The 15,140-nt window shown below is 35.8% G+C and overlaps 2 protein-coding genes across 2 annotated transcripts; one reads left to right on the top strand and one right to left on the bottom strand.

The window, feature by feature from the left end:
- Positions 1 to 2,310: 2,310 nt before the first annotated feature.
- Positions 2,311 to 6,204, bottom strand: LOC21391828 (probable serine/threonine-protein kinase At1g54610). Its single transcript, XM_010106720.2, has 7 exons — positions 5,472 to 6,204; positions 4,824 to 5,108; positions 4,376 to 4,693; positions 3,979 to 4,206; positions 3,732 to 3,832; positions 3,216 to 3,333; positions 2,311 to 2,907 (listed from the first exon to the last, which is right to left on the bottom strand). The coding sequence occupies exons 1-7, from the start codon at positions 5,823 to 5,825 to the stop codon at positions 2,611 to 2,613; spliced, it is 1,701 nt and encodes a 566-aa protein (XP_010105022.1). The 5' UTR covers positions 5,826 to 6,204; the 3' UTR covers positions 2,311 to 2,610.
- A 4,990-nt stretch (positions 6,205 to 11,194) lies between these two features.
- Positions 11,195 to 14,693, top strand: LOC21391829. Its single transcript, XM_024171206.1, has 9 exons — positions 11,195 to 11,467; positions 11,564 to 11,676; positions 12,083 to 12,255; positions 12,755 to 12,848; positions 12,998 to 13,108; positions 13,253 to 13,342; positions 13,683 to 13,768; positions 13,957 to 14,021; positions 14,215 to 14,693. The coding sequence occupies exons 1-9, from the start codon at positions 11,272 to 11,274 to the stop codon at positions 14,319 to 14,321; spliced, it is 1,035 nt and encodes a 344-aa protein (XP_024026974.1). The 5' UTR covers positions 11,195 to 11,271; the 3' UTR covers positions 14,322 to 14,693.
- The last annotated feature ends 447 nt before the right edge of the window (positions 14,694 to 15,140 follow it).

Genomic DNA, 15,140 nt, shown 5'->3' on the forward strand with positions numbered 1-15,140 from the left:
TGTTCTTACCATCACTATCATACACCTGTCATTATCCCCTCCCATTTTGATCATCGTATTCGTAGGGCCCTTCTCACTGTCTTCTATTCATCTCCATTATTAGCGCTTTCTTTTTTTTTTTTTTTTCCTTGCTGGAGGATTTTTTTGGTATTTTAAATTTTGGATTGATTGGATATTGCTACGCAAATTTATGAAGGAAACGTTTCTATGTTTGGATGAAAAAACATACTCATTGCATTTAAAGATTTATTTCCTTAATAGCATTATACTAATCTCTCACGCATTATCATGAATGCTTGTAGTATATTTCCTGTTTTCCTATTTGCTCAGGGGGAAAAAAAAAATCAGATTACTTGTAAAGGGACAATGAATGAACATAAGAAAATGTTTTAAAGTTTTAATTTATTTCATCAAGCAACACAAGAAAAAAAAAAGTTTATTACTTCTTATCATATAAGCCTTTTTTTTTTTTAAATAAAAGAAAATTTCCGACTCTTATTGTTTATTGGATAAGATATTTTCAGCATTCAAAACGTAGCAGATTTGGCTATGTATAAATATCTCTAGGAAACTGCTTTTTGATGAAAAGCCGCTGGACGTCAACATTGTGGTGGGCCTCCAGGAGGTCCAGGCGGCCCAGGAGGATCCAGTTGACTTCCTGGAGGTTCACGCGGCCCAGGAGGAGGTAGTTCAGGTGGGCCAGGTAGAGGAGGAGGCCCAACTGGTGCAGGAGGAGGAACCGGTGGGCCTTCAGGCGGCCCAGGAGGACCGCCAAAGCAGTCTCGTAGCAACAAGCAACAGCACAAGAAGTAGACGCTGCCATGAATGTAGAAAAAAGTTTTAATTATTATTTGGGTGAAGAAAAAAAAATTAGAGAAATACATCTTTGATTCGCCTTTTTAGTTTCTAGTATGTGCCACTTCTGCACTTTTAATTTAAGTTAATATATAAGAAGAGAAAATAATGACTAAAATACATAAATCTAGGGAGTAAATCTCATATTTCATATATTTTATTAAAAAAAAAAAAAAAACAGAGAGAGAGATAGAGAAAGAAAGAGAAGCTCATATCTCTAGATGCCTCAACTTTTTTTTTGTTTTTTTTATCCTTTTGTGATCCCATTTTAGATTTCGATTCTTTTGCAAATCCCCATGCTTGCTTTGCTTAGCATGCACTTCAAAAGTATCTTCAAACACTTGACCCGTCAACCAAAAAATTTCCGTTAATAATACTGCTCAAGTCACCAATTCTTCACGTTTGCTTTGTTATGATATCTAGGAAAATATGAAACTAACATAAAGCAAAGCAACCCACTTTATCAACTTGCACTAAATCCTTATGACCGAAAAATGAAAACTCACTACTTTGTCCTTTGTGATGAATTTAAAATTAAGAAATACAAATGAGGAGACTCTTTACACAAACCAGGAAGATATGGTGTTGCACAAGCCACCGAAAAGGTCACCGGGTCTTCCATTTAGAGGCGGTCCTCCACCGATTCCGCCAATAGGAGGCGGCCTCATTTAGAGAGAGAGAGAACTAGCTTTTAGAGAGGCTGATAAACAATGAAGTGCAATATAGAGGCTGATAAACAATGAGAGCCCATTTATAGCCTATAAGTGGTAGTTGTGATAGTCTCTGTGGTTAAACATGAAGCAAGCATAAACCAAGAAAGTGGGATTTGCGCAAGGTTCTTTTATTTATTTATTTATTTATTTATTTTTTGGGGGGCTAAATCTACAAGGTTCTACTTCTACATGATTTCGCCAGTATCTGACTGTCAAAACTCCGCAACTGCTCTTCATCTACCTACTCTTCTTTAGTTATAGCTACACTTTGAATAGTTTGGCTCTCACTTTTGGTTTTTTTTTTTTTTTTGAGGAAAAAGAAAACATAACTTCTTCCTCAAAATACCATTAGTTATGCGATTAAACTCTAAAATTAGCGAAGGCCAGTGATACGTACTCATCAAATTAGGTTTGCAGAAATCAGTTCCTAGAATAATTATAATCCCAAGCAAAATTAAATTAAAGGATACAAACAAAAATCCAATGTCATCCCATAGACGAATCCACGAGTCATTGTGGGACACAACATTGTCATTGTAGCATCCAAAAAATTAGTTAACATGCGACAAGATAGATTGGATGAGCTCATATAGTCGTCATACATGTTTAAAAAATAAATAAATAATAAATAAATAAACCTCAGCCTCCATATGACAAGAATTCGACAATACTTCATGAGCCCGGACAAGATGGCTACATAATATGCATAAAAAGAAGGTAAAGATGAAACTGAACATAAAAGTTCCCGAAACAAATTTATTAAAAATTCAACTAACCTAGACATAATAGAGTCCTTTTAACACAAGGAGAACTAATAAAAAATATACATATGTAAAAAAAACTTCTCGCGGTACAAAAATAATAATAGAAGAAATGAGAAACTGAATTACAATTTATATTACCTCTCCATGCAATTTAACTGGATTTCCCGGCTCGGTTTTAAGACAGTAATAAGCAGCATTTGCAGCCTCATGAATAGTCTCACAAAAATCACAGAATTTATTTACCCCCATCTTTCTCCTTTGATCCATATGCAAAATCCTTATCTTTTTGAGTCTTTTTTTGATGATTTTGACTGTGAATGACTATCGCCCGCTGTGTGTTTCTTTCTCCTCGGAGCCCCAACCGCAGCAGGGTCCACCAATGGGCCAGACCAAGTTTGGATGGGTGCTTTCGAATATGAGAAGTTGGTGGAGCTGAATGGAACATCTGGGGGATCAAAAACAGGATCAATGTGGTGTGAAGAACCCAAGGGATAGCCAAGTGTTCCATCTTGGTGCGGCGGAGGAAACTTCTCGCTTTTGCTCTTTGCATTTGCGTGCGTTATTAGGCGCCGCCTCTGTAGTAGAAACAAACGCAGAACACGGTTATCAAGATTGCTTAACTCAAAGTAAGACGGCTGGTCTAAGTAGTGAAACTATACACAATAAGGTAGAGAAATGGATGTAGGAAGTTAATATATAAGCATGATGAAAAATGAGGCAATTGCAGATAATAATAATAACAATAACAATGACAACAAAAAAAAACCTTAATTATGGTAAAACAATCAAACTAAATCCATGTTGTTAGTTTAAATCTATGAAAGGTGAAAAGTCTATGAAAAAGATGATATTTTCTAAAAGGAGTATCTTATGTTTATCATACATCCAGATTAGCTTGAAGCTCAGCGTTGGCTTCTGGAGCAGGCATTGCCCTAACAGCTCGGTCACGCGCACGAGATTTCTTCACACCATCTGCATTAGCTTTGCCAGCAGCTCTCAATCTGTATTAGTCATGAAAATGATTAGGTTAGTCTCAGACAAGGTATTTTCTGAAGCGATTCATTGTTAAATTATAGAGATTTAGTAAGTTTTCTAAATGGCAAAGAAAAAAGAAATATAAGGATCAACAGTCCAAGAAATCATCTTAATAAGTTTCAGATGAAAGATCACAAAGCAACAATAAAATGGGACCAAAATAAGAAACAGCAATACCAAGTCACATTTGGAAATTGTCAACCTCCTCGGGATATACCAGTATTAAATGAAATGCTAATGCAGATAATTCTGTATTTATACAGAGTATAAAGGTTATATGTTCATCCTGTTTACGGATTTCACTAAAAATAAACATATTGATATAAGATGGACAATGAAACACACACACACACAGAGTAGTCACCTTCTCGCTTCTTCATCTCGTAGCTTAGCATCCATCTCCTTGCTGGGAGGATATTTCGGAAGGCTAGAAGGCTCACAAGCATAAGGTTTTGTTGTAAAAAACTGCAAAAGATAAAAAAGCACATAAAATTTAGGAAATTCAGAAGTTCCCCATTTCAATAGTACAACAAAGACAGCAGACCGTTCAAGAGTCAAGAGAAAGGACTACAACAGAGAAAGACAACTCAGAAGATAAATCTAAGTCTCACTTCGCTCCCCAATGCAGCAGTGGCAGTCTGCCGTTCTGCTGGATCAATTGCAAGAAGGGTCTCAATGAGAGGCAATGATGATGGTGGAAAATCTTTGAATGTCTCTACAATACAACGTTTGTATGCCTGTTGGGGCTTAAATATAGTTGCGTGTGGCAACTTTGATTTTTTCCAATATTCCTCAGAAGGAGAACCACATAACTTAAATATCTTGTGCAGCTGCTCCACCTGATCAAAGAGACTAAAATTAGCAAAAAAAATAACAGCATTTTCAATCTAACACAAATAATTATGATAAACTCATAAAACCACAGCACCAGACAGGCTGGCATTACAAGTGACAATGCAGTACCATGAACGAACTTGCTGTGTATAAAAGGAGACATTTAAAACTCACTTCTGTTCGACCGGGCATGATAGGCTTTCCTGCCAACAACTCGGCTAAAATACAGCCAGCACTCCATAAATCCACACCAACACCATAATCAGTGGCACCAAGAAGAAGCTCTGGGGGTCTATACCACAAAGTAACAACCCTACTTGTCATGGGCTGCCTATTGTTAGGATCAAAAAGGGAAGCCAAACCAAAATCAGCAATCTTTAGGACTCCGCCATTGTCAATAAGAAGATTCGACCCTTTAATATCACGATGCAACACATGACGGTTGTGACAGTGCTCAAGCCCTGATAATAGCTGGTGCATATAGCATTTGACCTGTGCATCCATATATATTGTGAAGACTGAGAAAATGACAGGCCAGTTTAATCATCAGACGAAAAATTAACTCAATGTATCAACATCATAGATTCACAAATTGAAGTGAGAACAATAACTTTCACAATACCTGAGATTCCGTGAACTTGATTCCTGGACTCGCAGCAAGTCCAGCCAAATCATGCTCCATATACTGGAACACAAGATACAGACTACATGACATCCTTGAGGTCACTAAACCTTCCAATTTTACAACATTGGGGTGATCCAATCGGCGCAAAATGAGAATCTCTCTCGCCATGAATTTTACACTTTCGGGCTCTAAATTATCAAACCGAACTTTCTTAAGCGCAACAATTTTTCCTGTTAACGTATCCCTAGCTTTGTACACGTTGCTGTAAGTACCTTGCCCAATCTGATTAAGATAATAAAACACCAAACTAAGCCGAGCCAATCATATTCCAAATAAGAATAAACAGGCAAAGAAAATTGGGAATAATATTATTAACAGAAGAGAGTACATTTAACTCAACCTAGGAATTCTTCAGCTTGTAAACTCAATAATTGAGTTACACTAAAACCATAATTTTCTAATTTTAGCTAATGGTTGCTTTTAGGAACTGATAACAGAAAAAAAAAAAATCAAGATTCCATTTTTCCTTATATGATCCTACATTTTCTCACCTACCAAACAAAAACACGGTGAACTTGTGAACTTCAAAACTATACTTAATTAGGAAAAGAATCAGGCGAAATTTAAAGCGAGCTTCTTTCTTACCTTATCGAGCTTCTCGAAAGTGTCGGCCCGGCGTGGGGTCCAGCCATTGATGGCCTCTCCGGCGACGGCGGACAGCCACGACGGCCAACCGGCAGCGACCTGCTCGCCGTGGATGTGCTTCGGCGGATTGCTCAGCCTCGGATTCGGCCTCGACGAGCGTTTCCTCTCGCCCTTGGGCGGCTTCGCTCTCGCCGCCGCCGTCTCTTCCTCATTCTCCTTCCGATTCTCGCCGCCGTTCTGAGTCACCGCCGCCACCTGACTCCCCTCGGCCTTCTCCTTCGCGACCTCGGCAACAACCTCTCCATCCTCCCTCCTCCCTACCGGTTTCCCGGCTTTCCCGAATACGCACCCCATTTTCTCGCCAGCCAAACGGAAATAGCCTCCTCATTGACTCATTCCCCCTCGCGATCGCGTTCGCGCACTCCACCACCGCATTCTTTGCTTCAGAAATTCGTTTTCTCCCTCTCCAAGACTCCAAACACCATCGCCGCCGATCGGCAACTTGCAGAGCTCGCCGAAACCCTAATTATGTCAGGTTTGATGGAATGTGGAAAGGCAAATGCACATTTTAGACGTAATTGAAACTAGAGAGAGAAAGAGTAGAGAGAGAGAGAGGGCGCCTTTAAGGGCTCTCTTCTTCTTCTCTTTAAAGCTTTTTTGTTTTTTTTTCTTTTTTTGTGAGACAAAAGTAAGGAAGAGCAATGATTTGGAGTTTAGCCCCAAATGCCCACAAATTGTGGGCACCAGTCTATAAAAACAACACACAAAATGAAAATACAGAAAAAGAGGAAGGGCCAAAAACAAAAAACAAAAGAGAAAACAGTAAAATAAAACTTTCTTTCCGTTATTTTTCTTTTGGGATATGCTTGATTTTGGGATTATTAAAGTTCAAACAGTACCTTTTTTTTTTTTTTTTTTTTTTTTTGAAGTTGGACTTGAGGGAGATTTTATGGCAAAAGAATGTTAGGAAAGGAGGGAAGGAATGTGGATCTTCCTTCTTCTTTTCCTGGTCTTTGTGTACTCCTTTTATTTTATTTTATTTTTTTCCAACACTCTCTTATGTGAGTGAGTGAGAAGTACCTCACCAAACTACCGCAACCAAATACACTCTTCAAAAGAATTGCTATGTACTTGTGGGTAGTGTGAGTTTCACAATAGAGTTTATGGGCTCATTTCGAGTTTTTCTACATTAAAAATTTTTTATAAATAGTTATATTTAATTTTTTTTTATAGTAAAATATTTTCACATCAAATTACATCTCAACTCAAATTAAAAATTAAAATTAGCGAACTAAACAGGCCCGTACAACGAATATTATGTGCTCGTATTATTTGTGAATATATTTAACATTTTTATTGTATCTTGAGCTCATTTAGTCCGTTGATTCGAGTTTTTAATTCGAGTTAATATGTGACTTTATATGAGAGTTTTTTATTGTAATAAAAAAATTAGATGTGATATTTTTTATAGCTTTTTACTATAGCAAAATTCAAATTTTAAACTCGAATCGGTGAAAAAAACATGATTAAATAAAAGTTTATCTCAATGTTTGTTTGACCTAGCCAACGGATGATAGCCATGTGGAGAGAAGTCACCGTACATGGTTTTTTTTTATTTTTACTTTTTTAAATTAATTTTTGGTAAAAAGAAGACATTATGGTTAATCAAGTGGGGTTTTTTGTTTGCTTTTTGTTTTCGCATTGGCAAAAATCTCTCATTGGCGTGGTGGGTGAGAAGGGTGTGGTGGGCTCCGGACAATGTAATTACACTCCAAGTCATTAGTCGATTTTCACTCCTAGTCATTAATCGATTATTTTTTAACATTTATTTTGCTGTTTTTTTGGGTGCATTTATAATAGAGAAGGTTAATTTGCTCTACCTTTAGAAATTGTATTTTTATTGTTGAATTAATTTTTCAATAGTTCTATTTGTATTATGAATAGTTTTGTATCGTGAGCTGTAAATTTTTTATGTGGATATGTATAGATTTAATTGTTATAAAACTATTTCAACAACTAAAAACAGTTATTACCGTTCTTCACTATGATTAATAAACCAAGACCTCCTATTGACTCCATGAATGTGCTTACCTGGAAAATACTTGGCAATGTTCTGCCTTTTCTAGGGAGTTTTCAATTTGAAATTCATGATTCAGAATCCTATATTTGCAACTCAAGAACAGTGAATTAATGACAACAAATTAAAATGAGTCGTTACTGCTTTGTTTATTTTTGGGAAAAAAAAAAGATATGGAATTCTACTTGTCCATTTTCAGTTTGTTGAGGTCATTGATTTCAGAACCAAAGTGGGTTTTGTTGTTCTGCTGAGATTTGGAGATCTGAAAAACTTTTATTTTATTTGCCATCACTTTGGAGTTTGCCTCTAAACTTTTATTGAAAAACTCCATTCATTTCATCGATTCGAGTTTTGTTACAGTAAAAAACTCTAAAAAGCAATCACATTTAATTTTTTTATTACAGTAAAGAACTCTCACATAAAATCACATCTCAACTCGAATTAAAAACTCGAATCAACGAACTAAACGGACCTTAAACATTTTCCTGAAAAATAGTCAACTTTTCCATTGCAAACTCATACACATTGGGAGAAACTTTAGGGAAGAGACATCACTTTAATAAACTATATAGAGAAGAAATTGAGTGAAAATCAATAGGAAATAATGTTTTGTATGGTTCAAATTCAGCAAGAAGTTGGTGGTGGTTTGTACATAAGCTGATTGGAGGAAATCCTTTTTCTGTTTGGTAAAACGACGTTCGTACTAAAAAGACTTGTATTGTCTGTCAAGCACAAAATATTCACACAAGCTAATAAGTGGAAGAACCCTCTTTTCAAAGGAAGACCAGAAAGAGAGATAAAAAGAAAAGAAAAGGCACTACATGAGGGATAATTGGCAGCAATTGTGCGTTGCATGGCATTATGAGGTTCATCTATTATTGAACATCAAGTATGTGTGTCAAGCATGGAAGGCAGTATAATATATATATATATATATATATATATATATAGGATCATTATCAATTTGTCCCTTAAACTTTAAAAACTCTCATTTTGTCTCATAGACTTTGAATTATTTTCACTTAACCTCTTTGTAGCAATTTTTATTAAAACTAGATAAAAAACAAGAGAATAACGCAGTCACATAGTCTTTCTATTTAAATTTTTCTTAAAAAGAAACAAATTAAAAACACGTGACTACACTTAACCTTCTCTTTTTCTGTCTGATTTTAACAGATATTACAACAAAAGGAGTTAGTGAAAACAATTCAAAGTTCATAGGGCAAAGTGAAAATTTTTAAAGTTTAAGGGACAAACTAAAAATGACTTTAAAATTTAAGGAGCACCAATGAAAATAATCCATATTTATATATATACACACATATATCTTCACGTTCACCTTTTACATGGCATTCATTGGATTTAGGAGGTGACATGTTTTTACCGCTAAAAAAGGTATGATAATCCGGGTAGCGATACGACAATATGACTTAAAATTCGCACGAAGTTAGCGGGTTTGGGTTTACTATAAATGGGTTTGAGTCATAATTGGGTTGACACGATTAATAAATAAGTTGGATTAAGGTTGACCTTCTAACATGAATTGACACGATTAACTATATGTGTCATCTGCAGTCTAATGATATGTGATATAACATAAAAGTATACATGACATATTATTTTTCTTAAAGGAAAGGATAAATTGACCAATAAACATGTTAAACATGTATTGACCGTGTTAAATAAGTCATTATTATATTAATTATTTATTCAATATATTAATTTAAACGGGTTATACGGATTGACATGATTAACACGATTAATAAATGGATCGTATTTGAATTGACATTTTTAACACGTTTAATAAACATGTCATGTTTAGGTTAATATTTTCTGACACAATTAATAAACGGGCTGACACGAACACGACCTACTAACACGAATTGTCACCCTTAGTTAGACAAAATAAATATTACATTCGGAGATTCGGTTCTTTTCAGCTATTAGCACTCTGAAATGGCTACCTCGTTCATTTTACCGATTCGAGTTTTTAGTTTTAGGTTTCTACAGTAAAAAGCTCTTAGAAAATGTCACATCTAACTTTTTCTGCTACAGTGAAAAGCTCTCAGAAAATGTTACATCTCAGCTCGAATTGAAAACTTGAATCTGCAAAATAAACGAGACCGAAATTGTGTATTTAACGTGCTAGACTTATAAAAATTATTAGTGAGTGTCAATTGATCCCCTATTCATTTCACCTAAATTTCGAAAGTTGTAGCCGGTGAGACTTAAGATAGCATTGATCCCTTTTTTCTCATAGAAGAATTCACCACTTTAATATTACTATATTTCTTAAAGAATTCTTATTATGCTTTAACTAACTTTATAAGCCGACAATTTACCAATTATTTTTAGAATAAATTTTACCCAGCTGACAACTTTTAAAAGTTGCTTTTATTCTTAATTTATTCAAAATCAGGTATATCAAATCCCAATTATTGTTCAAATTCTTTCATAATCACTTCAGAAGCTGCAACGACAATCACAAACTGACCTGATTTTATATTTAGGAGTAGATACTGGATTACACAAAGATTAACTACCACCAAATTGTCTGTTTAGTTTATCAATAATTGTTATTAGGGAAGCTTTTTAATTTAGATGCTCTGCACCATTATCCAATTTCAACGCAAAAGTCCAAATTTCCAATAGACTACAAAAACACTAGTTAAGGTAGGTGAACATACTATGACCGTAGGGCAAATGGACACATTTTCCCTTTCAACGATGTTAATGTGGAGGTTTTTATTTTTTTATTTTTTTTAATATGTCATTATCTCCACTAATGATTAAATAAGCATAGAGCTGTAAATTTTAACTGAGTCAAAGGAGCAGCAGAAAGCTCGTTACTAATGGCTCATACACGATCCGCTTAAGTGTTTGGGCCAGGTCGAATAGAGTCGATCGAGCCCATATTTTGGACTCAAAACTCCTTTTCAGGTCGAATTAACCTGAAGTTTTATTTTATTTTTATCTTTTAAAAATTTACTTTATAAGGTATTGAGTTAGACCGACCTTCATCTTATTATAACGAGCTAAATCAAAGTTCTCATTTGGTTACTTTCAGCTCTAAGTTAGCATGATTGTTGGGGTAATCTTGATAAATATTTTTTGAGAATGCATGTGTCAGGATTTTTACTTTTTACTTTTGATTTATAATCTTTTTAATCAAATAATTATACTAACAAAAAAATATTTATCAAGAGTAAAAAATAAAAATCTAAACTTATATATTCTTAAAGATAAATTATATAATTTTTTATGATCCTTATTTAACACTGCCTAGGACAGTCCTCACTTAAATTGATTTCCGAAATTTCAGCGTATCATTTTCTCATTTATTTTCCTATCTTATCACGAAAGTTTTCGGGAAAATGAATCGCGTCAAGCATGATTCTCACGCCCGCCCCTGAAAAACATTCCTAGCTCCGCCAGGTTTTTTTTGCAAAGATCGTGGTAGCCAAAACGGCGTCGTCTAAGCTGAACACTGGGACCCCCAACTAAACCGTTTGGAAAAGTCAACGGCTATGATCAGCTTACCATGCCGGAGCCGCAACACAGATGACCACGTGTCTCCATTTCATTGGATATAGAAATACTCCATAGCATGTCCCACGACCCACCCACACCTCTGCTCTGCCCACAACAAATCCCACTCTCCTCTACAACTGCACGAAGATTATAAGAAAGAAGAAGAAGCAGAAAAGACCAAAACACCACTTGATGGGAACCACAACCACCGTTCCTTTCACATCCGCCGTCAGAATTCAGGGGCTCCTTCGTCATTTCCAACCCCATGGCAACAACAAGAAGAAGAAGACGCTTCTCAAAACCCACAATTTCGCTCCCAACAACATCGCTTTGTCTTCTTCAATGGCGTCCACTACGCCTCTCAAAGTTTCTGCATCTTCTGCAATTGGTCTTTCTCTCTCATACCCATTTTTCTTTTTTTTTAAGTCCATAGTCATGTGTTTCTTTTTTTTTTTTGTGAATTTTTTTGGGTTGGTTTTTGAAGGTGCGACGAATGAAGAACTGAAAGTGTCTTCTTCCCGTTTGGTCGGAGAGAACGGCTTGCTGATTGTTGGGCCGGGAGTTCTCGGTCGTTCGGTGGCGAATAAATGGAAAGAGGTAACGTTTCTTGACCCGATTGGCTGTCGAAATTTGATGATTGTTATGTTTCTGGCAAATGTGGTAATGTTTAGTGATTAATGGTCTAGTGGGCCTTTCTTCTTTCTTTCTTTGTTTTGTTTTTGTTGTGAAATTGGATGAGAACTTGGGGTTTGTTTTGTTTTTCTGGTATTCGTGAGACGTTTAGTAATTAATGATTTATTTTTTATTTTTATTTTTTGTATAAGAACTGGGGGTTTATTCTGTTTGTTTTGGCAATTTGGGTGATGTTTAGAGTTTAATGGTTTAGTGGGTATGTGTGGTGAATTTGGATGAGAACTTGGGGATTGTTTTGTTTTTGTGTTTTTGGCAATTTTGGTGATGTTTAATGATTGATGGTTTAGTGGGTTTTTGTGGGGGAAATTAGGAGCATCCGGGGTGTCAAATACATGGGCAAACTGTGACAACTGATCACCATGAGGAGTTGATTGAGGTGGGCATTAACCCGTCTTTGAAGGGAACGGAAATGGTCCACAAGTTTTCTTATGTCATATTCTGCGCTCCTCCCTCTCGGTCCCTGGACTATGCTGGTGATGTGAGGTAAGCACAAAAATAATTGTTAATCTCCCATTAATTCACTTTTTAACTAAGTATGAGCCTTATTTGATTAGGTAGAGTTCATCATTGTGTTGTTAGAAAGATAGATCACTTCACTAGTCATATTTGATTCTCAAGTTGTGATTATCGTCATCGATTCTTTAACGAATTATATATTGCTACATTAGATTGTCTAGGGCACTTTGATATAATTTGCGAGTCTTAGAGTTGATATGTGAATATGTGATTTGATCACCGTTGGTTCTTTTGAACTGATCAAATATTGTCACCTAAATTTGTGTCGATTCCTGTGTTATAATTTGTGAGTCTTGGAGTTGATGTATCTATGTTGTTGGTTAAAAATTAGTGATAAGGCTAGAGGTGATGGGTATCATGACATTCCGCTTTTCTTTTAGACGTCCTTTCATATTTACGTTGTTGTTGTTTTTTTTTTTTTTGCACTTGTGTTGTTGGTTGGTTGGTTGTGTATGGATCAAACCAGGGAAGCTGCATTGAGCTGGAATGGTGAGGGTTCTTTCTTGTTTACCTCAAGCTCTGCACCATATGATTGCAACGACAATGGAGAGTGTGACGAGGTAGCTATTTCATCTAGGATTCACACAACTCTTTTGGTAGAGACTTTTCGTTTATATCACGAGTCACACGGGGTTTTATCATTCTCTACATTGAATCTGATATATTTACGAATTTTTCTCATCTCATGCTGTTCATGTTCTGTCTGCAGGACACTCCTGTGGTGCCAATAGGGAGAAGCCCCAGGACTGATGTCCTTCTAAAAGCGGAGAAAGTAGTTCTTGAGTTTGGTGGATGTGTTGTTAGATTGGCAGGACTTTACATATCCTTTACGAAATCCAATTTGGAAGATTACATGTAAGAGATGAGAAATTCAGGGATGTAGGTAGATATTGGCATATTGCTTTCTATATACAAAAAATACATGTATATATGTATATATAGAAGTAACCTTAACCATACGCACAAAGCAGATAGAGGTGCACATACATATTGGTTAGAGAAGGGGACTGTTGAGAGTCGTCCAGATCACATTTTGAATCTAATTCATTATGAGGTTAGATCTTCATCCCCGTGCGCTCATGTTTATGCCAACCTGTGATTACTATATTCGATGAGATTGTGAACATTAACAATTCTTTAATAAATAAACTGATGCTTAAAATATTCTCTCTTAATTTTGTCCGAGAATGATGCCTGCATTTTTTCTTTTGGCTTTTCATTGCATAATCTATTTCAAGTTCGGGTTTCGTATGGTGGTTTGTGTAGTTCCTTAAACGTTGTTGGACTGGTGCTACTACTATTACTTTGTTTGTTGTAGTCCGTTCCTGTGTAGTGATGATGATTGTTATGTTGGAATTGACACTGTTAGTTCTGGCTTGTGTTCTTTTGTACAGGATGCTGCTTCCCTTTCAGTTACAATCTTGAAAAAGAAACTACGTGGTCGAATTTTCTTGGGCTGTGATAATCATCCTTTATCCAGGTCCCTCCCTCTCTCTCTCTCTCTCTCTCTCTCTCTCTCTCTCTCTCTCTCTCTCTCTCTTCTTACTAGATGGCAATTGATACAAGAAGTTTATAACTGAATTAGTACTTTCATTTTGGAGAATTCCTTTTGTCTAGTGCTCTTAGCATCTGCAGAGAACTTTCTATTACACTGTCAAATCTTTGCAGGCAAGAAGTAATGGACTTGGTTAATAAAAGTGGAAAATTTAGTAAAAAGTTCGAAGCATTTACAGGTAAATAGTTCTTTCTGATTTGTCATGCAGAAACAAGTGCATAAGAAATAAATTCTCTTTTATATATGGTGAAGATTGTTCTTTGCTTGTTTATCCTACTTTTGTTTAGGACTTGTAACAACTTTCCCTCCTTTCTTTTCATCATACAAGGTTTCGGTGTTTTAATATGCTCGTCTTTTTATTTTCTTTGCAGGAAGAAATGATCCTTTGGGGAAGAGATTGAACAACTCGAAAACTCGTCAGGAACTCGGCTGGGAGCCCAAATACCCCAGTTTCTCACAGTTCCTTGGGACCCTTTGAAGTTTCAAATACTCTCCATTTATCCCCATTTGTTGGAAAATAAATTCACTCATGGTGGAAAGTGTTGTGCTAAGTTGGAGCTACAGCCTGCAAGGTCTCTTGCTTCCGGTTGTTGGTTCTGATAATGCTCATTCGAGTTTCGGATTCCATGATTCCACATTTATAGAGAACTGACATTCAGATTTGTATAACTGATTGAACATTGAGCGGCTGATTCGAACTTGTTACTGTGTACATGGTGCTGATACTGTTGACCCCGAAATTGGAATTCGATAATGTCATAAATACGAGAGGGACTCTTATATGAGGATATTATTGTATGTGTACTAAAATAACAGTGCATGTTATATGAGAAATCTGTTTTTTTTTATTACTCAATTTAAATGGTATCCACAATTTGTACGTTTGTTTGTGCTTTAAGCAATTGATGCGTTGCATAATCATGTTTGCATCATGCACAATGTTCCTAATCTACCTTTACGACTGAAGACATATTTGATATTTGACTAACTAATTGTAAGTTTGCTCAAGTAGCATGCTTTAGACAATGATGTTGTTTCTACTGTTATAGGATTTGTTTCCAACACAGAAAATACACAATGATTGAGTTTGATGGGATTCAAGAATTGTGTTGAAGAAGTCCTTGTTTGCACTTGGATCATCAAGGCTTTGATCTTTTGGAGCAAAACTCAAAAACAGTTTGAACTCAAGTTATAATTTTATTTAAGTTTATATTCTTTTGTAAAATTTTCAAGTTTGGTGGCTTCGTTTATTTCATCGATTTGAGTTTTTAGTTTTAGGTTTCTATAGTTAAAAACT

The sequence above is a fragment of the Morus notabilis genome, unplaced genomic scaffold (genome assembly GCF_000414095.1).
Source record: "Morus notabilis unplaced genomic scaffold, ASM41409v2 Scaffold398, whole genome shotgun sequence".
NCBI lineage: Eukaryota > Viridiplantae > Streptophyta > Magnoliopsida > Rosales > Moraceae > Morus > Morus notabilis.